Genomic DNA, 27,677 nt, shown 5'->3' on the forward strand with positions numbered 1-27,677 from the left:
TGAAAGAAAGCAGCCTCGTCCTGGTCTGGTAGTCAACAACCAATTTCTGTGAAAGCATGAAAAGCTGTTTTCTTGTGTCAAGGTGGGGCCAACTCTTTTGGTCCAAGTCATGCTTCAGAACTCTAGAAAGGATTTAGTCTATGGCTAGAGTCTAGCAAGGCTTCCATGGTGGCTCAGATGGTCAAGAATCCACCCGCAATGAGGGAGACCTGGGTTTAATCCTTGGGTTGGGAAGATCCTCTGGAGGAGAGCATGGCAACCCATTCCAGTTTTATTGTCTGGAGAACCCCATGGACAGAGGGCCCTTGCAGGCTACAGTCCATGGGGTCGCAAAGAGCACAGCACTCAGCACAGCAGACTCTAGCTGAGACCAACTCTGTTTAGCTTCTTCCCTGTTATCACTTTCAATGGCTGCATAATGGCCCACAAAGTGAATGCACTATATCCCTATTTAGTGGATAGTTAGGTTTCTATTTTAAATAATGCCTTGAGTATGGCTTCTAACCTATTTTTTGTGGTTTTCATAGACTAAATATCCAAAATTGGGGTTATGAGTTAAAAATATAGCCACATAATTTATACATTTGGATACATATTACTAAGTTGCTTTTGAACGTGGTTTTATTAGTAGTTTAAACCATCATGGTTGAGCTCATATTCTCTCTACAGCATATATGGTATCATTTAAATGTTTTTCTCATTCAAAAGGCAAAAAAATGTATCTTACTTTAGTATTATTGATTACAAGTGAAGGTAACACAATTTTATGTGGTTGTGCAGAAGCCATCTTCTTTGTGAATTGTCTGTTCATGTTTTTCTTATTGGAATAATTGTATTTCTTTTTAAAATATTTGTAAGAATTGTTTATAAGAATACTAACTGCACACATTTATCCCATTTATTTTTATATTTTAAAATTTTGTGATATATGAAATGTCTAATCTTTATTTTTCATACTGTTTTCTCCTTTGTGGCATCTATCCCTTTTGTTATTGTTATAAAATTTTTTTTTCTTTGACATCCAGTGGTCGCTTTCTAACTGCCAGAGCCCCTGCTTCCCCTCCCAACCCCTTCTCCCACATGTCCTCTGAGAGACAGCCATTGAACTCCCACAGACCAGACCCCTTGGGGTTAGGATGGTTCTATTCCTTTTAAGATGAGACAGATTTCTTTCTGTTCTGGGCTGAATTGTGTCCCCTCTGCTCCCCTCCTCGTCTCCAAATTCATCTGTTGAAGTCCTAACCCCTAGTACTTAGAATGTGACTGTTTTGGGAGAAAGGACCTTTAAAGAGATAATTAAGTTAAAATTAGGTCACTGGGGTGATTCTTTATCCTTCATGACGGTGTCCTTATTAGAGGAGATTAGAACACGGAAGAACACGGAGGGAAGACGACGTGATGACACAGCGAGAAGACGCCAGTGTATGCACCAAGGAGAAAAATGCCTTCCACAACTGGTTTGGCTCCCTGCTGACACACTAATTTTGTATTCCTACCCTGTGAGGTCTTACAGGAAAATAAGTTTCTGTTCTGTAAGCCACTCAGTTTGTAGTACTTTAATATGGAGGCCCTATTTAACTAATATACCTTCCAACCCCCTACATTCCATAAAATTCTGTAACTATTCTATTTCATCTTCTTCATGGCTTTATTTTTCTATTTACTTCTACAACGTATATGTATTTTTATTGAGTCTAAATTGATATTTTCTCCAAATTGCTGCACAGCTAAACCATCTTCAAGCATTGTTGTATATTTCCATACAGAGTTATTTTAGCCTCAGAAAAGAAAATTGTCCATAATACCCTGGGACCGAGGTAGAACCTTCTCAGATCTCTGTGTAGGAAATCATTTTTTTTTTTCTTAAGAAACTCTTCTCAAGGGATTAATTTTTGTTTCACAAACATCTCTGAACTCTCCCTTAGTAAGCCACAGAAATCATTTGTGAACCCTCTCCTTATAGACCATAGAGACCACTTATTCATTTGCAGTATTTCTGCAGGCAGAGTATGACAGGCACAAAGGACAGACTGGTGAAAGTCAGTCAAGGAATGTCAGTGCTCAGATCCTGGATCACCACTATAGGCCAGCAGCAGTGTGAGGATTCCTTAGGCCTTTTCGGAGATATGTGATTTTGAAGGTATTTTCATAATACTAAGATTCTATTTGCCTTTTTCACTGTGTTGACATTTGTACTGATGGTACAAAAACAAGGGTTAATACTGCTGGTACTTAAGCATGGATCAAGGCAAGGGCTTTAAACTGTTGTAGTAGTCATTTTATTCTTCATCCCTTTGTTACCAACAAGAAACAATGCTTCATGTATTAAAAAAAAAATGTCCTTTATGAAGCAGTGGAAATAGTTAATTTTAAGTCTCTATGCTGGATTATCTTTTTCAATATTCTGTGGGGTGACATGTGAAGTATGCACAGAGAATTTCTAGTGAATACAGAAGTACATTAGTTGTTTCAAGGAAAACCACTTGTAAGATTATTTGAGTTGCTGGCTGAATTCACTGATTTTTTTCCATGGTACGTTTTTTTTGAAAGCATGACTGACAGGCAAATTATGATTATTTAGACTTGGATACTTGGCATATACTTCCTTATTAATTCAAGAAGTGAAACTATCATTTAAAGGAAAATAATTGACATTTGTTGCCAATGCTTAAAATTCAAACTTTTAAGCACAAATTAGGATTTTGCAAAAATTTGTGTCCATCATCTGAGGCTGACAACTTTCCAACACTTCAGATTTTTTCTGATGGAATCTTTGATGACATATACAACATGCTCAAAAGTCTGTTTGTTAAATGAAGCCACATTCCACATTGCAACTAACTTTTCAAAACTACCACTTGTTGAGTTTGGGCCTCATTTTCTTCATATACTTACAGTAACAAAAACAACAAAAACTACATATACCAGTAAATTGTATGCAGAAGTAGATCCCGGACGTCCTTGCTTACTCTTCAGGTGGGCAGTCAATAGATTTGCAAACAAAGCCAGTCTTTTTACTTTTATTTTGGAAAAGAATGCTTTTCATTAAAATATATACATAATGAGTTCATTATCTTTTCAATATTATTTTTAGAAATTAGTTCTTTTTGGTAAGTATCAACAGATAATTCATATAAACAAATGTCTTTAGGGTCCTCAACAGTTTATAAGAGTTTTGTAAAAGGGTCCTTTACAAAATAGGAAAAGGAGTACGTCAAAGCTGTATATTGTCACCCTAGTTATTTAACTTATATGCAGAGTACATCATGAGAAATGCTGGGCTGGAAGAAATGCAAGCTAGAATCAAGATTGCTGGGGAAAATATCAATAACTTCAGATATGCAGATGACACCACCCTTATGGCAAAAAGCGAAGAAGAACTAAAGAGCCTCTTGATAAAATTGAAAGAGGAGAGTGAAAAAGTTGGCTTAAAGCTCAACATTCAGAAAACGAAGATCATGGCATCTGGTCCCATCACTTCATGGGAAATAGATGGGGAAACAGTGGAAACAGTGGCGGACTTTATTTTTGGGGGCTCCAAAATCACTGCAGGTGGTGATTGCAGCCATGAAATTAAAAGACGCTTACTCCTTGGAAGGAAAGTTATGACCAACCTAGACAGCATATTAAAAAGCAGAGACATTACTTTGCCAACAAAAGTCCGTCTAGCCAAGGCTATGGTTTTTCCGGTGGTCATGTATGGATGTGAGTGTTGGACTATAAAGAAGCTGAGCACTGAAGAATCAATGCTTTAGAACTGTGGTGTTGGAGAAGACTCTTGAGAATCCCTCGGACTGCAAGGAGATCCAACCAGTCCATCCTAAAGGAGACCAGTCCTGGGTGTTCATTGGAAGGACTGATGCTGAAGCTGAAACTCCAGTACTTTGGGCACCTGATGCGAAGAGCTGACTCATTTGAAAAGACCCTGATGCTGGGAGGGATTGGGGGCAGGAGGAGAAGGGGACGACAGAGGATGAGACGGCTGGATGGCATCACCGACTCGATGGACGTGAGTTTAAGTGAACTCCGGGAGTTGGTGATGGACAGGGAGGCTTGGCGAGCTGCGGTTCACGGGGTCGCAAAGAGTTGGACAAGACTGAGCGACTGAACTGAACTGAACTGAAGCGGTCCTAGGGCCAAAAGTTTGAGAACTGCTCCTTGTAAACTAACTCCTACGGCGATGAAACATATTTCTTTGAGGGAGCCTTTCCAGTGGCGGTGAAAGAGGTCAGAATCTACCTTGGTTTCAAGTCAGTGCTCCACACACAAAGAGAAAGACTTGGGACTCAGCGCAGTCGTGGCATCGTAGCTCCTCTGCGTCTTGGTCTCCCTGGAAACCACTCTTCTCAGGGCTCCTGAACCCGGCCCTCCTTTCGTTTCCGCCTCTCATTGGAGCGGGGTCAGTCAGTGGGCGGCCTGTCGGGAGGTGGGCGTGGCTTCATGCCCTACAGAGTCCACTCGCAGGAACGTCCTGACGTCACGCAGGGCGCCGCTGCCCTGACGCTCCGCCTTTGCATCCCCCACTGAACCCACCACAGTAGCTGGCGTTACCCCTCAAAGGAGTCGCGAGCAGTTTCCCCTGAGGCCTGGGATACCACACTCTTTGACCCACCTAGCCTGGCCTGGCGCTGTCCGCCGCGTCCGTGCCGCCGTCATGGATCTGAATCTAAACCGAGCGGATTATTTGCAGGTAAACCTGAGGGGTTGGGGCCGACGCTGCGCGTGGTGAGCCCCGCTCTAAGAGAGGATTCGATCCTTCCACTGCCGTTTGTTGGGGTCTGTGGGAGCCGAGCGGTGAAGGAGTGGGTGTGAGTGGAGCCCTCCAGACGCCTTCCGCAGAGGCTTGCCCGCGGGGCGGGTCCGCGGGCACTTGGGAAGAAGGAGAACCGTCCCCGCCCCCCCCACCGCCCCGCCCCGCCCCGGTGTGCAGGCGTCCTGAAGATGCTCTGAGTGTCCTGACGCAATGCGGGATTCCTCCCCAAGGCCCTTCCTTCTCCTCCCGACTGGCTGCAGCTCCCTGTGGGCTTCAAACTCCTGACTCTCCTTCTCTACCCAGTCTCGTGTCCCTCGGGCCAGACACTTATTTCTTACTGTGAGCTGGACCTGGCGACCCGGACAGGAATAAAAGCAATGGTAGCCGTTTTCGAGGGTCTGGTTTATTCTCAGAACTTACCTTTTGTGCATATATTATACTGTTGTTCGTCGTTCAGTCGTGTCAGATTCTTTGGGACCCCATGGACTGCATGCAACACGCCAGGCTTCCCTGCCTTTACTGTCTCCTGGAGCTTGCTCAAACCCATGTCTGTTGAATCAGTGATGCCATCCAACCATTTCATCCTCAGTCATCCCCTTCTCCTGCCCTCAGTTTTTCCCACCATCAGGGTCTTTTCCAGTGAGTCAGCTCTTAGCATCAGGTGGCCAAAGTATTGGAACTTCAGATATATTTTCCTTCACAAAAATTCTCAAAGTCGGTACGTGACTATCAAAGGGAATTTTCATATTAGCCAAACTGATGCAGTTCCTATCTGAAGCAGAGCCTCTTTCTGTTACACCACCCTGCCTCTCAGTATTTCAACCGTAGACTTTCCCTCTTCTCCATCCCCTTTCCCAGTAATCCTCTTTTTGCTAATGGTACAAATGTTTATCCTGCCACTTTACTTGAGACTTATGCCAGATACTTACCACGTTCAGTTCAGTTCAGTTCAGTCACTCAGTCATGTCCAACTCTTTGTGACCCCATGAATTGTAGCACGCCAGGCCTGCCTGTCCATCACCAACTCCTGGAGTTAACTTAAACTCACGTCCATCGAGTCGGTGATGCCATCCAGCCATCTCATCCTTTGTCATCCCCTTCTCTTCCTGCCCCCAATCCCTCCCGGCATCAGGGTCTTTTCAAATGAGTCAACTCTTCGCATGAGGTAGCCAAAGTATTGGAGTTTCAGCTTCAACATCAGTCCTTCCAATGAACACCCAGGACTGGCCTCCTTTAGGATGGACTGGTTGGATCTCCTTGCAGTCCAGGGGACTCTCAAGAGTCTTCTCCAACACCACAGCTCAAAAGCATCGATTCTTCATCACTCAGCTTTCTTCACAGTCCAATTCTCACATCCATGCATGACCACTGGAAAAACCATAGCCTTGACTAGACGGACCTTTGTTGGCATAGTAATATCTCTGCTTTGTAATATGCTATCTAGGTTGGTCATAACTTTCCTCCCAAGGAGTAAGCATCTTTTAATTTCATGGCTGCAATCACCATCTGCAGTGATTTTGGAGCCCCCAAAAATAAAGTCAGCCACTGTTTCCACTGTTTCCCCATCTATTTCCCATGAAGTGATGGGACCAGATGCCATGATCTTCGTTTTCTGAATGTTGAGCTTTAAGCCAACTTTTTCACTCTCCTTTTTCACTTTCATCAAGAGGTTTTTTAGTTCCTCTTCACTTTCTTCCATAGGGGTGGTGTTATCTGCATATCTGAGGTTATTGATATTTCTCCCAGCAATCTTGATTCCAGCTTGTGCTACTTCCAGCCCAGTGATCCAGGTGATCCCACCTTAATATCTTCCATATCCATCTGGTCACCATATTTTGCTGTTTCTATCTCGGAAGTATCTGTTGAATCTGTCACATTTTCTCCCTCCCTCTCTGTTGTCCTAGTTCAGTCCTCATCTCTTGGATAATGGAAATAGCCTCCATCCTCCTCTCCCTCCAACCCATACTTTACAACACTGGCTAGACTGATGTTTCAAAAATACAAATCTAAGTAGATTAGTTTAAACTTTAACACTATTCCATAGAATACAGAATAACAGGATAGATCTGTATTTACAATATGTAAATTCTTTCATGGTCTGTTGTCTCAATTTCTCTCCCTTTGGTCCCATTCTCCTCCCCTAACCATGCCCAACTACTGACATTTCTCTGCTGAGCAAACCATGCTGTTTTCAACTTCTGTATCCTTTGTAAAATAATCTTCATCATCAGTTAGATTGGATGTCATTGTCATCAGCATGTTGGTGTCTTAGCAAAAATCTTCTCTGTTTCATTTTCAATAATAATCTATTTCTAAAGATTTTTCAATACAAACTTCTTTAACAGCTGTCTGAAGTTGTAAAAAAAGGCTTCTAGATATAATTTTTTCGTGTGACGTACCTTGCCAGTAATGTCACATAATTATATTTGACTTGACAACTGTATAGCATGAAGTTTACTGTTTTTGATTGTTTCCTATATTCTGACTTTTGTGGCATATTTTATTAGAAAATAAGTTCACTTCTGATAAGAATTATTTTATATCACTAATTGTAATGAAAAAACTAAGGCTTACTATGATTAGAATCTGCTGGCCCTTTTAATATTTGAGGTATAACTTTAAATTAGTGTATTAGAAAACATTAACTATGCAGCTGATGTGTTTCCTTAGGTGGGGGTGACCTCTCAGAAGACTATGAAGCTACTTCCTGCCTCAAAACATAGAGCCACACAAAAGGTAATGTAGAGATACTGATTCCTCCTTATCTCTCTAGCTCTTACAGAGGAAAGGTTTATATTCCCTTCTTTATTGACAAGTTTTTCTTAAATTTCAAAGCTAAAGTGGAAATAGATTTCTGTTAATTTGAACAGAGGTTGGAATACCAAGGGACACTTATATACAGTAATTTTCTTGTACATTATAAGTATCATGTACAATCAGTAAATAGTATTAGCAAACTAGTTGAAAACCATGTTCCGTTTTTCTGGGAATAATTTTCCCTGAGTGTACTTGTGCATACCAGATTGTATATATGAAAAAAGAAATATAAAACACAATATGCTGTAGAGAAAATACTTTCAAAAAACTTTGTCATATTTTTGAGAGTAATTTTTATTTTAAACGTTATATTTAGCAAACAATATTGATTTTTTTATAGAAATATTAATCCTGAAATTTCTATAAGACAATATAATTTCTTAGTGTACTAATGGGATTCTTTAATAGCTGCAAAATAAATACAGTATTACCATATAATAATTTTATCAAGATAAATCAACAGATTTTTGATTATCATTTATTGTATTCAGTCTACTAAAGCAACACTTTTCAAACTTTTTGGTCTTAGGACTCATTTATAGTATTTTTAAGATCATTTTATTATTTTGTTTATTTTTTATTGAAATATAGTTGGTGTACAATATTATGTAAGTCAGAGGTATGCAATATAGTGATTCATAATTTTTAAACATTATATTCCACTTATAGTTATTATAAAATATTGGCTCTGTTCTCTGTGTAATACAGTATATCCTCGTACCTAATTTTATACATACTAGTTTGTATCTCTTAATCCCTACTCCTGTGTTACCCCTCTTCCTTCCCTCTCCCCACTTGTAACCCCTGGCAGTTTGTTTTCTGTATTTGTGACTGTGCTACTTTTTGTTATATTCACTAATTTGTTGTGTTTTCTAGATTCCACATACAAATGATATATGGTTTGTTTTTCTCTGTCTGACTTATTTCACTAAACATTATGCCCTCTAAGTCCATCCATGTTGTTGCAAATGGGAAAATTTCATTCTTTTTTATGACTGAGTAGTATTCTTTATCCATTCATCTGTTAATGGACACTTACATTGTTTCTATATCTTGGCAATTATAAACAGTGCCATGAACAATGTTTTTGGTTTTTTCAGATATATGCCCAGGAGTGGCATTTCTGGGTCATATAGTAGTTCTATTTTTAGTTTTTTGAGAAACCTCAATATTGTTTTCTACAGTGACTGCACCAATTTATATTCCCACCAACGGAGTACAAGAGTTCCTTTTCTCTACATCTTTGTCAGCATTTGTTATTTATGTTATTTTTGATGATTGCCATTCTGACAAGTGTGAGGTGATATCTCATTGTGGTTTTGATTTATATTTCTCTGATGATTAGTGATGTTAAGCATCTTTTCATGTCCCTGTTGGCTGTTTGCATTTCCTCTTTGGAAAAATGTTTACTCAGGTCTTCTGCCCATTTTTTAATCAGGTTGTGTTTCTAATATTAAGTTGTATGAGCTGTTTATATATTTTGGATATTAAGCCATTATTGCTCATGTTATTTGCAAATACTTTCTCCCATTTGATAGATTTTCTTTTCTTTTTTTTCTATGGTTCCCTTTGCTGTGCAAAAGTTTTTGTCTAGGTAAATCAACTATATTCAATAAAAATTAAAAAACGAAAAAAGCTTTTAAATATATCAAATAGGTCTGTCACAAACTTATTTTCATAATGCTTTAAAAATTAATCTTACAACATTCTTATGCCTTGGTGATGGGGAAAAAGTCAGCTCCTTGCCATATCCATCTGTATTCTCTTGTTCTCTTTACCTTGTAGGAAACCAGCTACTTCTGTAACAACTCCCACAGGCTTCTCTTTGTCCCTTTCTTGTAATTCTTTAGTGAATATTTTTTTGTAGGGCTGTTTTTACTAGGTTTTCTGATCTCTGTTTTTTTAAATTATAATTTCTATATTGTGGATCTTGTTTCCCTATATAAGTTAATAAGGCATAATAACAGTAATTTTAGATTCTCTTCAATCTGTTACAGGTGGTTGTTGGAGATCATGATGGCATAGTTATGTGCTTTGGCATGAAGAAGGGAGAAGCAGTGGTATGTGTATGTTTTCAATACTCCCAGGTTAAGCTTTTTCTAAAGCACAATGAAAAATGGGTTAAGGGAAGTAGTGATATGAAGTATAAGACTTCAGGCAGCATAAGAGTCATTTGCTAGCTGTTTGTAAAACATCTTTGACATTCTAAGGTTTTTCTGCTGTGTAACAAATTACCTCAAATTTAGGGACTAACAGTGAAATACATGTATTATCTCTCAGAGGCAGGAATCCAGTCTCGAGGCCTCATGTGGCTGCAACATGGATGTTAGCCAGGTTCAATTTCTTTCTGGAGCTCAGAGTCCTATTCCTTGCCCACTTGGCTGTTTGAAGAATTCAATTCTTTATTATTACTGAACTGAGATCCCCACTTTATTGCTGTCTATAAACCCAGGCCTGCTTTCATCATTTGAGGCCCCCACACTTCCTTGCCGTGTGATCTTCTCACAGTCCCTCTCACAACATGGCAACCTGCTTCTTCAGGCCAATGGAAAAATCTGTCCAGTCTTCTGAGACAGAGTCTTACCTAACAGAGTGCAACCTGGAAATGACCATCACATCACCTTTACCATTTAATATAGCCTAGTCAAGGAAGTGATTATTACATTATCATATTCACAGACTGTAATTTAAAAGTGATAGGTCTGAGATGTGAACTCTTATCTTCATTATACCTTATATGGAATTTGCAAAAAGATGAAGCAGGTAAAAACGATCAGAAACTCAGTGTTTCCATTATCCATATATTCTTCCAGATATTTTGTTCTCTGTGTATAAAGTCATTGAGGGTGAAGGAAGAAACTGATGCCAATAATAAAATAGAAATTAAGGAAAAAGAAATTAATAATGCAAATACTTCCAATTAAATAGAGAGCTATGACGTTATACACTCAGGTTTTCAGTAGATTCTGTAGTCCTTTGTTTATACTACTAAAATTTTTAAAACTGTAAGGGAACCATGAGAAATTAGTTTTAAAAAGATGATTAAAATACTGGAGGAGGTAGCTGTTTTCTTCTCCAGGGGGTCTTCCCAGCCCAGGGATCAAACCCAGATCTCCTGCATTGCAGACAGATTCTTAGCCAGCTGAGTCACAGGGAAGCCCATAAAAAGATGATTAAAGTGTAAAAACATGTCCATTAGAACCAGATGGGGAGTCTTGGTAAAGTGCACATTCTCATTCAGTAGGTCTACAGTTGAGCCTGAGGGTCTGAATTTCTAAAAGGAAAGTGATGCTGTGCTGCTGCTTAGTGAGCCCTACTTTGAGTTGAAAGAATTTAGATTTTAATGATGTTATTGAAATATGTGTTGGGAATAAAGTTTGAAGATATTTCGCAAAAAATTCCACAAGATGGTTGAAGTAAGCACATTTGTACCTACAGGTGTTCCTATATAGTAAAACTATAAACTTTTGTAAGTTTAAAAGCACTACATTTTTATGGTAAAGGAAAATATTTGCAATAAGTTTGTGTACTTAATTTTTCCCTTAACAATTTTTGCAGACAGTGTTCAAGACTTTACCTGGGCAGAAGATTGCAAGATTGGAACTAGGAGGGGTTCTTAATGCACCCCAGGAGAAAATTTTTATTGCTGCAGGATCTGAAATTAGAGGCTTCACAAAGAGAGGAAAACAGTTCCTCTCTTTTGAAACAAACCTCACTGAAAGCATTAAAGCTATGTATGTTTATTCTTTCTTTTTATTTTTACATGTACATTTACAATATTTTGGATAGATGACAAACATCTGATTAAGTATCATATCTTAATAGGTTATCTAGGAAATAACTAAAAATACTTTATGAGTCAAAAATTGAATTTGACCTGGAATCAATACATAATCAACTGGTTATTGAAATCTTTTCAAGACATTTGTAGTATTTGTATTCAGTTATGATTCATAATCGAAGTGTAGAAGAAGTGAAAGAACTCTCTAGATATTTACATTCAAATAAATATCCTCTTTATGATCATAGGTGATGATAGCTATCTGGTGAAAATAATATATTAGTATATAATTTTTGTCAAATATTTTACCTCCCGCAATGAAAACTTGATTCATTCTAAGAATTAGAATATAGTGATGATTATTATCTAAATTTTATTAACTGTAATTTTAAATGAACTTATTATTTCTTTTTTCAAGTTAAAATTCTAATGAAATCATTTTTTTCCACTGTTTATTATTTAGTTTCAGGTAGATTCAGTTTAGATAGCCTTATTCTATTTAGTGTGGTACTAAGAAAGATATGGAGTAGGAAATGGCAACTCATTCACTCATTCCAGTATTCTTGCCTAGAAAGTTCCATGGACAGAGTAGCCTAGTGGGCTACAGTCCATGGGATTACAAAGAGTCAGACACAACTGAATGGCTGAACATGCAAGAAAGATAACTGTAGAGTTAAAGCTGCCTGAGTTGCAATCCAGTCTACTGTCTACTGTGCATTTAGGCAAGTTACTTAACATTTTATTAATATTATTCCCCTTAAAAAGGGATAATTGTATAAACTAGGAATAATTGTTCCTAGTTTATAGAGTTAGGAGGATTGAGCTAATATATTTAAGTCACTTAGGACAGTGCTTCGCTCAAGTACACATTAAAAAAAACCCTACTTTTTGATATATTAACTGTCTTCAGTTGTAGACAGGTGAATTACCGTTATCCTGTCTTCATTTACAGTTTTTCTGAACTCAATTTTTGAGAAGCCCAAGGCCTTAAGAACCTCATTTTCAGCTTTCAAAATCATGGCTATACCAAAAGACTAGAATAAGTATGGGAAATGAAAACAAACAGTGTTCTCTGAGTCTATGATACAATGATAGTAAACTGTAAATAAATAAACTTTTCATCTCTGAAAATAATTCAGGAGTTTCCTATGCTTCTTTTTTAAAATGTGGATGTCTTAAATTACTTTTCATACTCTCAGGCACATATCCGGCTCAGACCTTTTTCTCAGTGCAAGTTACATCTATAACCATTATTGTGACTGCAAAGACCAACATTATTACCTTTCTGGGGACAAAATCAATGATGTCATCTGCCTTCCAGTGGAAAGACTACTTCGTGAAGTACCAGTGTTGGCCTGCCAGGACAGAGTACTCCGAGTTTTACAGGTTACTGTTATTTGCATTTTTATAGTTTTTCATAATTTAGGTATGTAAATATTGATGAACAATGTATAATTGAGATAAATTACTTTAGTGACCACTACCACTTTAAATATCTTAAAACTATATCTGAAAATTTTTTAATGTTTTACTTGACTAACTTTATTTTTTTTTTTACTTGAGGCAAATGTGTTGAAATCTTTAGCAAGTTTTTAGAGAGGCATATATGGAAAAAAGACTTTTCTCCCTTTCAACCCACACATGATATCTGAGTTAGTTTAATCAGAATGTAGTACCTTTACTACGTTTACTTCCCCACTTTTATTTTTTTTCCCATCTATCACCCTCAGTTCAGGTCAGTCTCGCAGTCATCTTTGTGACCCCATGGACTGCAGCACACCAGGCTTCCCTGTCCATCACCAACTCCCGGAGCTTGCTCAAACTCATGTCCATCAAATCAGTGACGTCTTCTGTTGTCCCCTTCTCCTCCTGCCTTCAATCTTGCCCAGTGTCAGGGTTTTTTCTAATGAGTCAGTTCATTGCATCAGGTGGTCAAAGTATTGGAGTTTCAGTTTCAGCATCAGTCCTTCTAGTGAATATTTAGGACTGATCTCCTTTAGGATGGACTAGCTTGATCTCCTTGCAGTCCAAGGGACTCTCAAGAGTCTTCTACAACACCACAGTTTGAAAGCATCAATTCTTTGGCACTCAGCTTTCTTTATAGTCTGACTCTCACATCCATACATAACTACTAGAAAAACCATAGCTTTGACTATACAGACCTTTGTTGACAAAGTAATGCCTCTGCTTTTTAATATGTTGTCTAGGTTGTTTTCTTCCATGGAGCAAGCGTCTTTTAATTTTATAGCTGTAGTCACCATCTGCAGTAATTTTGGAGCCCCGAAAAATAAAGTCAGCCACTGTTTCCCCATCAGTTTGCCATGAAGTTATGGGACTGGATGCCATGATCTTAGTTTTCTGAATGTGTCTATCACCCTCCTCTCTCCCAAAAAATCAAACTAAAAGAGGAAGTTGGGTTGGGGAGAAGGTGTTAGGCTTTAACAAGGGAGAGTTGAGATCAAGATTGTATCATTTGAGTTTATCCAGCATTTATGACACTATGTTGAACAGAATAAGCACTCAGTAAATATTTGAAAAATCATTTATTATCTTTATATTTTTATTAAAAACTGTGATTGGCTAAAGCAACTACTTAAGGCCATTGTTATTAATAATACTAGTTACAACTGTCTTCTTGAAAGTGACTTTTTTTTTTTTGACCCTGCTGTGCAGCTTGTGGGATGTTAGTTCCCTGACCAAAGATTGAACTCAGACCCTTGGCAGTGAAAAAGTGCAACGTCCTAACCACTGGACCACCAAAGAATTCTGAAAGTTACTTTCAATAAAATAAACCCACTCTCTCATACACACACATACACACACACCCAGGACCCATAAAACAAAGTTTAAATGTAAATGGTAAAAATATAATAAAAGTTTAAATGTAAATATAATGGATGAATTAATTGGATCAAAATTTAGGATGATGATGGTGCAATTGAGCAAAAAGTATAACTATTTATTCTGTACTACCAGATGGCCATTTGTTAGCATCAGCCCCCCTTTTTTAAAATTAATTTTTATTGATGTTTATTTGCTTTAGGATGTTGTGCTACTTTCTGCTGTACAGCAAAATGAACAGCTGTATGTTTAGACATCAGTTCTTTTTTTTTCCCCTATGGGTGACTAAAGTAATGTTCAAGGTTCTCTCTAGCAGCATGAATGACTGATCTCTCCCCTAGCCTATGCTCCCCAATATGAGTTGTTTGAGTAAGGCTTTTAATAGGAGCTGGCTCACATCCATTTAGAAATTGACCTGACTGAATTCTAGGACCCTGCTTTGTTTAACCAGTGACCCATGTGCTTACTGTGGAAAGTAAAAACTTGAAATCTTTCCTCTGACCTGCACACTCTTTCCCTACTTCCCCTCTGCCTCTGTATGCAATCCATTACCCCCAAAGGTAGCCTTTTAAAACAGTTTGTGTTTATATAGTTAGATACAGATATCTGTGAATATTTAATGTTATTCTAAATAAGGTATAAAGCATATGACTCATATATTCTATATGTATTTAAAATGTTTAAACAAAATGGTATATCAGATTTACTGTAATTTTGCAAATGTTTCTTCATTGAGAGATTTATCATATTTTTTCTATGTGAATTTAATATTCTATCTCATTCTTTAACAGCTTCACAAATACTATGCACCAAATTAAAGCATTATAGGTGACAAAATTGAAAAAAAGACAGAATTTAACTTGTTTTCTTATCTAAATAGCAGGGAATTCTGCCTCTTACTAGAGTGGGTTTTGGAGATACAGAAAGGCAAGGCCAGAATTTTCCTTAGGAAGTAGCTTTGAGTCTGTTTGAATGTGCCCCAAGTTAGGACAGAAGATAAACGTTGTTCCTAGAAAGTTTTGATAGGGAAATTTACCAGTGTCAAGTTTTCATGCAAAGTACCTAAAGTGAAAATTATTCAAAGTGGAGAATATTTGAAATACTTATTTCCTTGCTCTCTTTATTATATATATATCAGTTCAGTTCAGTTGCTCAGTCTTGTCCAACTCATTGCGACCCCATGAATCACAGCACGCCAGGCCTCCCTGTCCATCACCAACTCCCAGAGTTTACTCAAACTCATGTCCATCGAGTCAGTGATGCCACCCAGCCATCTCATCCTCTGTCGTCCCCTTCTCCTCCTGCCCCCAATCCCTCCCAGCATCAGAGTCTTTTCCAATGAGCCCGTATAAAATGAGTCAGTGTGCAAAGTTGCTAACAAAAGTTAATATTCACAATCTAGTTTTTTTCAATTGTTCTATTCTAGAGTTCTTTATATGAATATTGATGTTATCTGTGAATCATTTTATTATCAGTATTTTCAATTTGTATTCTGTTTTAGTTTTAAAATACTTGTTCTCCTTCAGGGATCTGATGTGACGTATGAAATTGAAGTTCCTGGCCCACCTACTGTTTTAGCCCTACACAATGGAAATGGTGGTAATCAGGGTTTAATTTTTGACAATCAAATAAGGGAGTGAGTTATGTTATTTAAGTTTAGATGTTTCAGGGTTTTAATCATTTAACTATATGTTAAGTGGAAATGGGAAACTATAAAAAGAACTTGAACTGAAATAGAGAAAGTTGTCTTCTAACTTGCCAGTAGCTAACAGTAATGAGTCACTGAACTTGGCTTTTCAGTTTCCTCATCTTAAGATTACTTGATGAGGAAACCATCTCTTATGGTTATAAAATTCTGCAAATGTATAACCATCTTTCTAAAATAAGTAAATTAATTAAAATCTGTCTTTTCATAATATTTTAAATGAGGTTTTTATAGGAAAGCCAATATATATGAAAGTATTTTAATTTTAAAGGAATAGTGTGAGCTGTGAGATAACCATAATATGTTGACTTTTAACTGTAACTAGGTGACTCTGGAGAAGACCTTTTGTTTGGAACATCAGATGGAAAACTTGGGCTTATTCAGATCACTACATCCAAACCAATACACAAGTGGGAAATTCGAAATGAGAAAAAGAGGGGAGGTATGTTTTTTATGTAACTCAGATTCTGAATTTTAGTGATTATTGAATAAAACAGCCTGGGAATTCCGTGGCAGTCCAGTGGTTAGGACTCCATGCTTTCACTTTCAAGAGCATGAGTTTGATCTTGGTCAGAGAACTAAGACCATGCCTGCTGCATGGTGCTTGGCCACAGAGATAGATAGATAGATAGACCAACCTGCATTGTATAGTTCATCCTGTTTCCTTTATCCGTAAGGCAGAGCAGACCTAGCAATTTACAGAGCCACCTCATGTTTATTTACTATTTGTTTATTTAGCAGGTCTATCAGTTTTGCTGTAATTTTTTAGAGTAAGATGTACTAATGGGGCTTCCCAAGTGGCTCGGTGGTAAAGGATCCACCTGCCAGTGCAGGGAACATAAGAGATACCGATTCAATCTGTGGATCAGGACAATCCTCTGGAGTAGAATGTGGCAGCTCACTCCAGTATTCTTGCCTGGAAAATCCCATGGACAGAGGAGACTGGTGGGCTACAGTCCAAGGGGTCAGAAAGAGTCAGACATAACTACTGAGCACACACACGACATACTAATAGTAATTTGGGATGGATAGGCACTGGAGAAGGAAATGGCAACCCACTCCAGGGTTCTTGCCTGGAGAATCCCAGGGACGGGTGAGCCTGGTGGGCTGCCGTCTGTGGGGTCACACAGAGTTAAACACGACTGAAGTGACTTAGCAGGCTTTTATGGGCTAATGTTTATCTATGACATCAATCTCTGCTCAAATCCGATTTTCATTGTTTGCTGTAGAGAATTAATTGCAATTTGGGAGTACTTGGTATGAGTCAAAGAAGTACAGTGAGATCAGAGAATATTCCTTTTTTTTTTTAAGGAATTTATACCTTTCTAAGGGGAATTTTTATCTGACTTGGTAAATTTGGATGGCTGCTTATAAGTACAGCATGAAATCCGATTGATGAGGAAATGTGTTAACAATGCAAAACATTTAAGGGAAAACAATGTCTGGGAAGAGGAAAAAATAAAGGCAGAGAGCTTGAGGCAGAGATGAATTCTGTTCATTTGAGGAGCAGAAGGAAGACCAGTGTGGCTAAATACGGCATGAAATGAAGTCAGAGGTAGGCTAAGGCCAAGTCATGGAGGTGGTCCTTGGGAGCCTTGGTAAAGGGTTTGAATTTTAGTCTAGGTGCAGTGGAGAGTCATTGGAAAACTGTAAGCGGGAATATGATGTGATCTAATTTACCAAAACTAAAACAAAAACACTCCATAGAGAGTGGATTTGCCAGCAAACAGGTTGAAATTAAAGACAGGGAATTGAATTAGGAAGTTATTGCTATAGTTGTAATTTACTTTTTTTTCCCTACTCTGATATATAGATTTTTTTCATTCATAGTTAGTATATTTGACTGCAATATCAGTATTATTGCTGATTTATCACTTACCTTTTTTTAAAGGTATTTTGTGTGTTGACAGCTTTGACATTGTGGGTGATGGGGTTAAAGATTTACTTGTTGGAAGAGATGATGGAATGGTGGAAGTATATAGTTTTGATAATGCCAATGAGCCTGTTCTACGATTTGATCATGTAAGTTCATTTTTAAGAAGACTATATATGTTTATATTTCATCAAACAATTATAGAAATGGCTGACAGTTTGTGTTTTCTTAAATGATTATGTTAAAATCTTGTGTTTGGCTTAAAATATTGCTGCTTTGATATTATCAAAATCTTGTCTAGACTGCTCTTATGTTTGAATAATAGATATTGCCCTCAAGCTAAACAATAAATTACTTTTTCATTTGATTTCTAAATATTCTATATCTAGAGTATTAAATATTTTACCTTAGTTTCTATAACGCATAATATATTATAGGAGTGACATTTATATGTTTGGGTAACATAAATGAGATTGTGTTGTTTTAAAGTAATAAGGTTTGGAGAATAAACTTCATATTGTTAAGATGATATAAAAAATATCCTTAAACAGAGAGGGCAAAGTAGCAATTTCACTTTTAGTCACCCAAGGTCCACTGTATAAGAAGAAATACTAGATAAGAGTAATTTTTAGCTCACAAATTTTAAGCATAATTAGGCTTCTTTATCCCAATCTTTCATTTTCATAAAGTGGTGTTCTCCTGCCCAGGGTTTCCCTCTTCTGCCTCATGCATTTTGTGTTGAGGCTGTTTAAGAACAACAAAAAGCCACAACTCAGTATCAACTTTTCTTTCTTTGTCTAGTTTCTCTAATTGTGGTAGAAGTTCTCCCAGTACCTACTTTAATTGCATGTCAGTAAATACAGATGTTTTGATGCACAGATAAAGTAAAGTATTATATAGATAATATGGGGATAAAAACGTTATACAACATATTTTCTAGATATATTTCATATTCATCTTACTTTGGTATAAAAAGTCACCTTGTTAATGATGCAAATAATAGTTTAGGCTTAAACATACATAATGATCCTATTTGGGGATCTCTTAGTTTTTCTTATTAACCCTTGGGAAACTTCCCTATTTAGACCTCAAATCTCTTTGACTTCGTTTCCAAATGCCAATAATGACATAGCGTGTGTCCCCTCTGCCAGGTGTGGCACTAAGGATTCCTGTCTTTCAAGTCTTTCTTCTGTTTGTTTGATGATAGAGGTACTGCTTTCACATTATGTTAAAGCTGCAAATTTGTTGTCTCAACTTGATTCCTGATGTCACTCACTTTGCTGTCTTTCTAATCAGGACAAGTCCTCTTGTTTGACACAGTCTGGATTGACAGTTGGTTAATCAAACAAGTTAAGGAGCAGATCATTAAAAGATAATATGCATATACCTTAAACACTGCATTTAAAAATATGTTTTTAATTAATTTATTTTTGGCTGCACTGGGTCTTCGTTGCCATATGCAGGCTTTCTCCAGTTACAGCGAGTGGGGGCTACTCTAATTGGGGTGCGTGGGCTTCTCACTGTGGTGGCTTCCCTTGTGGCAGAGCGTGGGTCTAAGTGTGCAGGCTTCAGTAGTTGTGGGGTGTGGGCTCAGGGATTGTGGTGCAAGGGCTTAGTTGCTCCACAGCATGTGGAGTCCTCCTGGGGCAGGAATCGAACCTGTGTCCCCTACATTGGCAGGTAGACTCACAACCGCTGGACCACCTGGGGAATCCTAAACATCACATTTTAACTTAAACTTATATATTTACTCACCAATATTTTGAACCATGACCAAGGTCTTTTTTTGTGAATTCCCCTAATTAGCATTCTGTGTTGTTACTTACATAAACCATGTCCATACTGTGTTGCCTAGGATCTCTTGTTTTATGGTTTGTGACTGGTTTTACAAAATATAAGTTGAATTAACTAATTCTACAAGTCTAGGACTTTTATAAAAAGATGCTTGAATTTCATAAAGTAAATGAACTTCATTAAAATGTTGTATTGGCAAAAAAATGTAGAAATTATAGTTTTTTTAAATTTTCTAACTTTTCCTGAGTACATTAGGTTAAATAAGGTACTTCTAAGTGAGGAGAGAGTAAGTTATAATTAATAGTCACTTGAGGGGTTTTCCCTGTTGCTCCAGTGGTTAAGAATCCTCCTGCTAACGCAGGGGACATGTGTTCAATCCCTGCTCCAGGAAGACGCCACATGCCTCGGAGCAGCTCAGCCCATGAGCCGCAACTGCTGAAGCCCATGTGCCTCCAGCCTGTGCTCCGCAGCAAGGGAAGCCCCTCCCTGCAGGGATAGCCCCCGCCCGCCAACAAAGGGCGGCCCCCATTCTCTGCAATTAGAGGAAGCCCACAAGCAGTGTTCTTGCCTGGAGAATCCCAGGGACAGGGGAGCCTGGTGGGCTGCCGTCTCTGGGGTCGCACAAAGTTGGACACGACTGAAGCAACTTAGCAGCAGCACAAGCAGCAGCAGAGACCCAGCGCCACCAAAAATAGACAGATAAAAGAAGATAAGGGAGGGAGGGCGGGGAGGCAGAAGGCAGAGAAAAAAGGAAGATGGCTGAAAACAGTAACATAATGAAATAATAAGAACATAACCCTTATAATATTGGTGATAAGAGAATATCCTGAGCAAGATAAAAAAAACTTCAGAAGTCAGAAAGCAAAGACTAAAAGTTAAATAATTTAAATATAGTAATGATGAAAATCTGAAAGTTGAAAAATGTACACAGGAATGGATGCAGTTTTGTTTTTTTCAGAATTAACTTTAGCAGGAACATGAACAAAAAACTTCAAAGAATTCTAGTGTATATTAAGTACACTGGGACACTCATTAAAAATGCACTTATACTAAAGACTTCCCTGGCAGTCCAGTGGTTAGGACTCTATGCTTCTATTGTAGGGGGCATGGGTTCAATCTCTGGTAGGGGGACTAAGATCCTACAAGCCATACAGCATGGCCAAAGGGAAACAAAATGCACTTATGAGCCTAATTTCATGCAGATATTTAATCAAACCTCTGTTACTTGAAACCTTCAGGTAATTGGCTCAGAAACAGCTAAGATAGTGTGATTTGCGGAATAGCTCAGTGGCTTGCCTTCTACAGGGAGGGTGAGGACGACTAGCATTTTTGATGCTGGTGTCCATTCCCTCTACCTTCTCCTTTAGAACAATGGCTTTGGGCTTTGCCTAGTAAGAGTTACCTAGCAGAGCTGCTGGTCAAACCCATTAACGGGTTGCCAGCCCATTTTTTTCCTTAAAGAAAGAGAATAGATTAGAATATATCAGAGTACAATATAGAATACAATATTTAAGCCTTTTAAGTTATTCCTGTTGTTGTCTATGTTCATATGTGAAGTATACCAGATTGCAGTATAAAACTTATTGATTACTTTTCAAATAGCTTGAAAGCCACTGACCTAGAGTGTTTGTTAAGAACAGATTCCTAGTTGACTTATCCAAGTAATTATTGTCAGACAAGTTTGGGAAGTATTGCTTTAAAGAGATACAAACTCCTGAAAAACAGGGTTTCTCTCCATAATAGCAAATTCCCTAAAGGTCCCATGTTAGCTACCATTTTCTTTGTTCTTCTAAAAAGCTACTTGGAGAAAACACATGAGAGGTGGTCTGTGGAATTCAGATAAACTAAATGTGTTAAGAGTTTTGCTTATATAATGTTTTTTAAAAAATAAATTCTTTATATAAATAAATGATCTTTGCTTATTAATGACTACTGTAGCTGAGTGGTACACACAGATACGTGAGTCATTTTCAGTCTCCTTTCCTCATACTGAAAAACACTGGAATTTCTGGCCACTTGTACAGGATTTTCACCTTTCCAATCTCAGTGTCTTCAAATAAGTATTCAGTAAAAATATATTTAATGTTTGGAGATAGGAAAATAAGCTTTGTAGCTTATTTAACTTTGTGAAATTTTATTGATGACGTGCTTGATCTTAAATTCATTGTAGACGTTGTCTGAGAGTGTCACATCAATCCAGGGTGGCTGTGTAGGGAAAGACGGCTATGATGAAATCGTGGTATCCACATACTCAGGTAAGGTAAATGGAAATGGTAATAGCTAGTTGAAAGAATCAATCATAAAAAATATAAATTTGATAAACTGCTTTTAAAGATATGTAAATTTGATAAATTGCTTTTGATTTTTTTTTTCAGTTTATTAGTAAGTATCCCTTACCTATAGCATTAAAAGCTTTATTGGTTAAAAATAAGAAAGAAAGGAGTGTTATTGATTTATAAAATAATCTCTTTATTAATGCTTTTTAAAAATGTTTAGTATATCTTTAGTATCTTTGAAAATTAAATGATATCCTTTGACTTAAAAATTATTTTTTACTGAAATTTAGTTTGTTTTGTTACTATGTACATTTCTTATAAAACTTGCTTTCTTTTGAGTTGGTCATTTTTGGATTTTCACAATAGTTATATGAGATTTTAACTTTCCGTGAAAGTAATTTTTGAAAGGCAACTCTTACTCATCAGCTCTTTTTTGCATTTGCTAGACTATGTTGACTTATTTCATCGCTGAAAGCTAAAGTTACAAATTAAGAAGGATTTCTTTAATTGCAGTATTACAGTATTTCAGGCAAAGCAAAAATGGTATCCGAAGTAATTTCCTTATAGTTTGAATATCTTCCAGCTTGATTTCTTTTGTTTTTTTTTGTTTTGTTTTGCTTATGCTTTTTTGAAAAAGAATAAGTCCAAAACTAAATGAGGTTGATGTTGGTGGACAAAGGGGCATGCATTTGGGGTTTAACACTGGCAGCACTTAATGGTGCACGATTTAATTCATCTCTGCAGGCTGGGTTACAGGTCTGACAACAGAGCCTGTTCATAAGGAAAGTGGACCAGGAGAAGAAATAAAATTTAATCAGGAGATGCAGAATAAAATTTCTTCTTTACGGTAATTTTGGATTTGGGTTTGCCTTTTTTTTTTTTTTTCATTTCATGAAGTATGTGATTGTTGTTTTCTTTATTACTTATTGGTACTGTATATTTTACTGGAAGAAATTATATAATTAATTAATTTATCACCTTTTTAAGTGAAAGTTTATCCATTTGAGAACATTAGCAGTAAGTGCTGATTAATATTTGGAGTTAGAAATACACTTTTTATGTGTATTTAGATCAAAAATCTAAGAAAAACCTAAGAATATGTTTTTGCATTTGTCTATTATAGAGTGTTTTTTTTATAGACATTAGAAAGTAACCAGTATAGATGGCTCCATTCCTCATTAATTCTAATATTCACTGCTATTGTGGACCTTTCTGAATCTATACTTTGGCTTATAAGTTTTGTTTCTGGAAATGAGTAATGTTAACTCCTTTAGACACAGGGATCACTTTCACAGCCTGTTCAGTTTGACAAGTCCTATGACAAGGGCCTCAGGGAAAATTGCTTCATATAGTAAAGAAGTGGGAGTTGCTGAAACTTTTTTTTTTTTATTTTTTTGCTTTACAATATTGTATTGGTTTTGCCATACATTGACATGAATCTGCCACGGGTGTACATGTGTTCCGCATCCTGAACCCTCTTCCCACCTCACTCCCCATCCCATCCTTCTGGGTCATCCCAGTGCACCAGCCCCGAGCACCCTGTATCATCGAACCTGGACTGGCAATTCGTTTCCCATGTGATAATTTACATGTTTCAATGCCATTCTCCCATATCATCCCACCCTCGCCCTCTCCCACAGAGTCCAGAAGACTGTTCTATACATCTGTGTCTCTTTTGCTGTCTTGCATACAGGGTTATCGTTACCATCTTTCTAAATTCCATATATATGTGATAGTATACTGTATTGGTGTTTTTCTTTCTGGCTTACTTCACTTTGTATAATAGGCTCCAGTTTCATTCACCTCATTAGAACTGATTCAAATGTATTCTTTTTAATGGCTGAGTAATACTCCTTTGTGTATATGTACCACAGCTTTCTTAGCCACTTGTCTGCTGATGGACATCTAGGTTGCTTCCATGTCCTGGCTATTATAAACAGTGCTGTGATGAACATTGGGGTACACGTGTCTCTTTCAATTCTGGTTTCCTCGGTGTGTATGCCCAGCAGTGGGATTGCTGGGTCATATTGCAGTTCTATTTCCAGTTTTTCTAAGGAATCTCCACACTGTTCTCCACACGGGCGGTACTAGTTTGCATTCCCACCAACAGTGTAAGAGGGTTCCCTTTTCTCCACACCCTCTCCAGCATTTATTGCTTGTAGACTTTTGGATAGCAGCCATTCTGACCAGCATGAGATGGTACCTCATTGTGGTTTTGATTTGCATTTCTCTGATAATGAGTGATGTTGAGCATCTTTTCATGTGTTTGTTAGCCATCTGTATGTCTTCTTTGGAGAAATGTCTATTTAGTTCTTTGGCCCACTTTTTGACTGGGCCTTTTATTTTACTGGAATTGAGCTGCAGGAGTTGCTTGTGTATTTTTGAGATTAATTCTTTGTTCGTTGCTTCATTTGCTATTATTTTCTCGCATTCTAAAGACTGTCTTTTTACCTTGCTTATAGTTTCCTTTGTTGTGCAGAAGCTTTTAATTTTAATTAGGTCCCACTTGTTTATTTTTGCTTTGATTTCCAATATTCTGGGAGGTGGGTCATAGAGGATCCTGCTGTGATTTATGTTGGAGAGTGTTTTGCCTATGTTCTCCTCTAGGAGTTTTATAGTTTTTGGTCTTACGTTTAGATCTTTAATCCATTTTGAGGTTATATTTGTGTATGGTGTTAGAAAGTAATCTAGTTTCATTCTTTTACAAGTAGTTGACCAGTTTTCCCAGCACCACTTGTTGAAGAGATTGTCTTTTCTCCATTGTATATTCTTGCCTTCTTTGTCAAAGATAAGGTGTCCATAGGTGCGTGCAACTTTTAATGATTATTCTCCTTACTTCAGCCCTTGCCAACTTCTTGGGGGAGTGAAAGTTAATCTTTTTTTGGTGGTAGTTGCTACAGAAGTTTTTGAGGCAACAAATTGCCACAAGTACTAGTTCACTAAAGCCTCACCACCAGTTCACCACAAACCAGTTCACCAGAGTCACTAGGAGAGAAAGTTCTAATATTCTGCAGTAAGGATACCAAGTAGAGTTAATGAATTGCAATCTTATGACCTCAGTACTATACCTTATATTTATAACTAAGTCAACTCCTTCCTGATTTCACTGGAATGTATGCTTATGAGAAGGTTATGTCTGTTTTGTTCATAGAGTCACTCAGTAAATATTTCTTGAGTGAATGAATCTTTTCCTTGGTTAATTGCACAAATCTCTTCCAAGATCCTTCTCAGACTTTCCCCCTAAACTCGAGGTAGCTAAACCTCATATTGTTCTCTCCCAGTTACTGTTTGCTTCGTTTGCATTTGGCCTTTCCTTTTAACTAGAGCAACTGAAAGCAGTGCCTGCACAGTTCAGTCTCTAGCACTTGGAACTTCAGCTGGCTCATGATTATCGTTGATACTCTGCAGTCTTTGTTGTCTGTCTGCTCTAATGTTTCTCTGAAAGGTACATGTTTATTGATTTCACACATTTTGTTTCTTCTCATTAAATATAAGTTATTCTACCCCAGAACAATCAGTTTGTCTTCTGATTAGTACTACATGTAACTGAAGCCAGACTCATGTGTATTTGCAGCTTGCCTTGATTCTTACAACTCTTTATTAATATTGCTGGTATGGGGCTGAGAAGATATTTTAGTTTTTAGATTATAGATAGATAATATGGAACCAGTTGGTCAGTGATAGAAGCAAAAATTTTGTTTCTATTTGTGTTATAGTTCAAGTGCAACCAATTAAAAAAATCCGTTTTGCAGGAGTAAATGTCTGTCAAATTTTTGTAAACATTCTGAGGACCTCAAATGGTTATAGGTGATGAAGTTCTATATTTTCATCTAGGAGTGAATTGGAACAGCTGCAGTATAAAGTGCTACAGGAGAGAGAGAAATATCAGCAGTCTTCTCAGTCAAGCAAAGCAAAATCAGCAGTACCTTCATTTAGTGTAAATGACAAGTTTACATTAAATAAAGATGATGCCAGCTACAGCCTTATCTTAGAGGTGCAGACAGTGATAGATAATGTCTTAATACAGGTAAGTATGCATAATTTCTTTGTTTTATGACTGGATATATTTTAGTGTCCACTAATTATTTTGGACACTTTTAGTTTTAGACAGCGATTTTAAACATTTATCTTAATCTTCCATTAGATAATCAGTTTACTTATAGATTATTTAAATATATCTTTACTTTCACCCTATACATATTAAACAAAAGGCTGGTGAACTTAAGTTTCAGAAAGATTAAGGAAGGACATTTAGGATTTTGTTCTTTGGAGCCTTTAGGAAAATTTTAACAGAGATGTGATTTGTAAAACTTCAATATTTAATATCCTGAATAGGATCTTTAAGTTCCAAATACTGAAGTAAGAGTTTACAGTACAGACTGCTCATTAACCATCAGTTTCCAGCTAGGTCAATAGGCAAAGCAGATGATTTCGAAGGGTGAAACCTAGAGATAATAATGTATAGCACCATTTTTCAATTTATTTAATTATTTTTTTTCTTACACTAGAAGAGAGTGGAAAAGGATGATAGTAGGATAAATGGAAAATAAGAGTAAAGAGGAGGAAGAAGACAAAGTTTGAAAAGATATGGGGGAGGGGGAGGATTATTAATTAAAACTTGAAGGTAGAAATTTCTCTTGAGTAATGTTAGCTCTGGGACTGCTACACTGAACAACTCTAGGTGCATCACTTATATAGAGCACAGTGCAAACTCATTGTCCTAGAAGTTAACTCTCCAGAGTAGATTAAAAATCACCCTCTTTCTGTGTTACAGGTGAAATAAAAAATTATAAAAATGAACTGCTATAAATAAGCATGGGCTTCCCAGGTGGCACTTGTGGTAAAGAACCCGCCTGCCAATACAAGAGATATAAGAGACTCGGGTTCAATCCCTGAGTCGGGAAGATCCTCTGGAGAAGGGCATGGCAACCCATTCCAGTATTCTTGCTTGGAGAATCCCAGGGATAGAGGAACCTGGCAGGATACAGTCCATGGGGTCACAAAGAGTCGATATGACTGAAGCGACTTATCATGCAAGCATGCATAATAAACATGACCATATGTAGCCCATGGTAGCATTTTTAGCACTGACAGAAAGGCCTAAGAAGACTATACTTTAAAAAGAGCAGTGAGAGATTAAAATCTGTAATCTCTGATTAATCCAAATTAGAAAAATAAGTTATAATATGACATTTATTCATATTATATTTATTTTCTAGAAGTACATATTATCAAATATAAGTTTAGAGAGTTCATACTCTCATATTTAGAGATTAACATAAACTAGAACCAAAGAAAACCCTAAAAGAAAATATGGGTTGAAAAATTTCTAGTTTTCTACCTGAACCTTTCTTTTCCTTTTAATATTGATTGTAGAGTGATGTTCCAATAGATTTACTTGATGTGGATAAAAATTCTGCTGTTGTCAGCTTTAGCAGCTGTGATTCTGAGGTGAGTAAAAAATATAAAGAATTCTTTAGATGCTTTCATTTTCATTATGCCATTTTGTATGAAACCTGTAAATGCTATTAGGGTCATTGTTCCTTCAATATTTCCTTCCATAACCTTTCCCTCAAAAGCTGTTTATATTCTCTTTCTCTGTATTCATATAATCCAGAAACTGGAGTGTTGTCTTTTAAATTCTTTCCTTTTTTCTGATCTGTTTAATCCAATTATAGTGGATCCCTCCCTCTTATCTGCTGGAGATACTGTGCATTCTAAAAGCCCCAGTGGATGCTTGAAATTATAAATAGTAAAGAACCCTTGAATAATACTGTGTTTTTTTCAGTATCATTACTTTTGCACTTTGGAGCTATTATTAAGTAAAACATGGGTTA

At 37.2% G+C, this 27,677-nt stretch overlaps 1 protein-coding gene across 1 annotated transcript in view; it reads left to right on the forward strand.

The window, feature by feature from the left end:
• Positions 1–4,654: 4,654 nt before the first annotated feature.
• Positions 4,655–27,677, forward strand: part of BBS7 (Bardet-Biedl syndrome 7) — a 38,688-nt gene continuing 15,665 nt past the window's right edge. The window contains exons 1-12 of the mRNA XM_052642129.1: positions 4,655–4,690; positions 7,424–7,489; positions 9,568–9,630; positions 11,129–11,304; positions 12,551–12,737; positions 15,719–15,791; positions 16,223–16,339; positions 17,789–17,919; positions 21,735–21,819; positions 22,585–22,687; positions 25,675–25,867; positions 27,217–27,291. Coding sequence (XP_052498089.1) covers positions 4,655–4,690; positions 7,424–7,489; positions 9,568–9,630; positions 11,129–11,304; positions 12,551–12,737; positions 15,719–15,791; positions 16,223–16,339; positions 17,789–17,919; positions 21,735–21,819; positions 22,585–22,687; positions 25,675–25,867; positions 27,217–27,291 — 1,305 coding nt within the window. The remainder of the gene's footprint in view (positions 4,691–7,423; positions 7,490–9,567; positions 9,631–11,128; positions 11,305–12,550; positions 12,738–15,718; positions 15,792–16,222; positions 16,340–17,788; positions 17,920–21,734; positions 21,820–22,584; positions 22,688–25,674; positions 25,868–27,216; positions 27,292–27,677) is intronic.

Source organism: Budorcas taxicolor, chromosome 6, assembly GCF_023091745.1.
Source record: "Budorcas taxicolor isolate Tak-1 chromosome 6, Takin1.1, whole genome shotgun sequence".
Lineage (NCBI taxonomy): Eukaryota > Metazoa > Chordata > Mammalia > Artiodactyla > Bovidae > Budorcas > Budorcas taxicolor.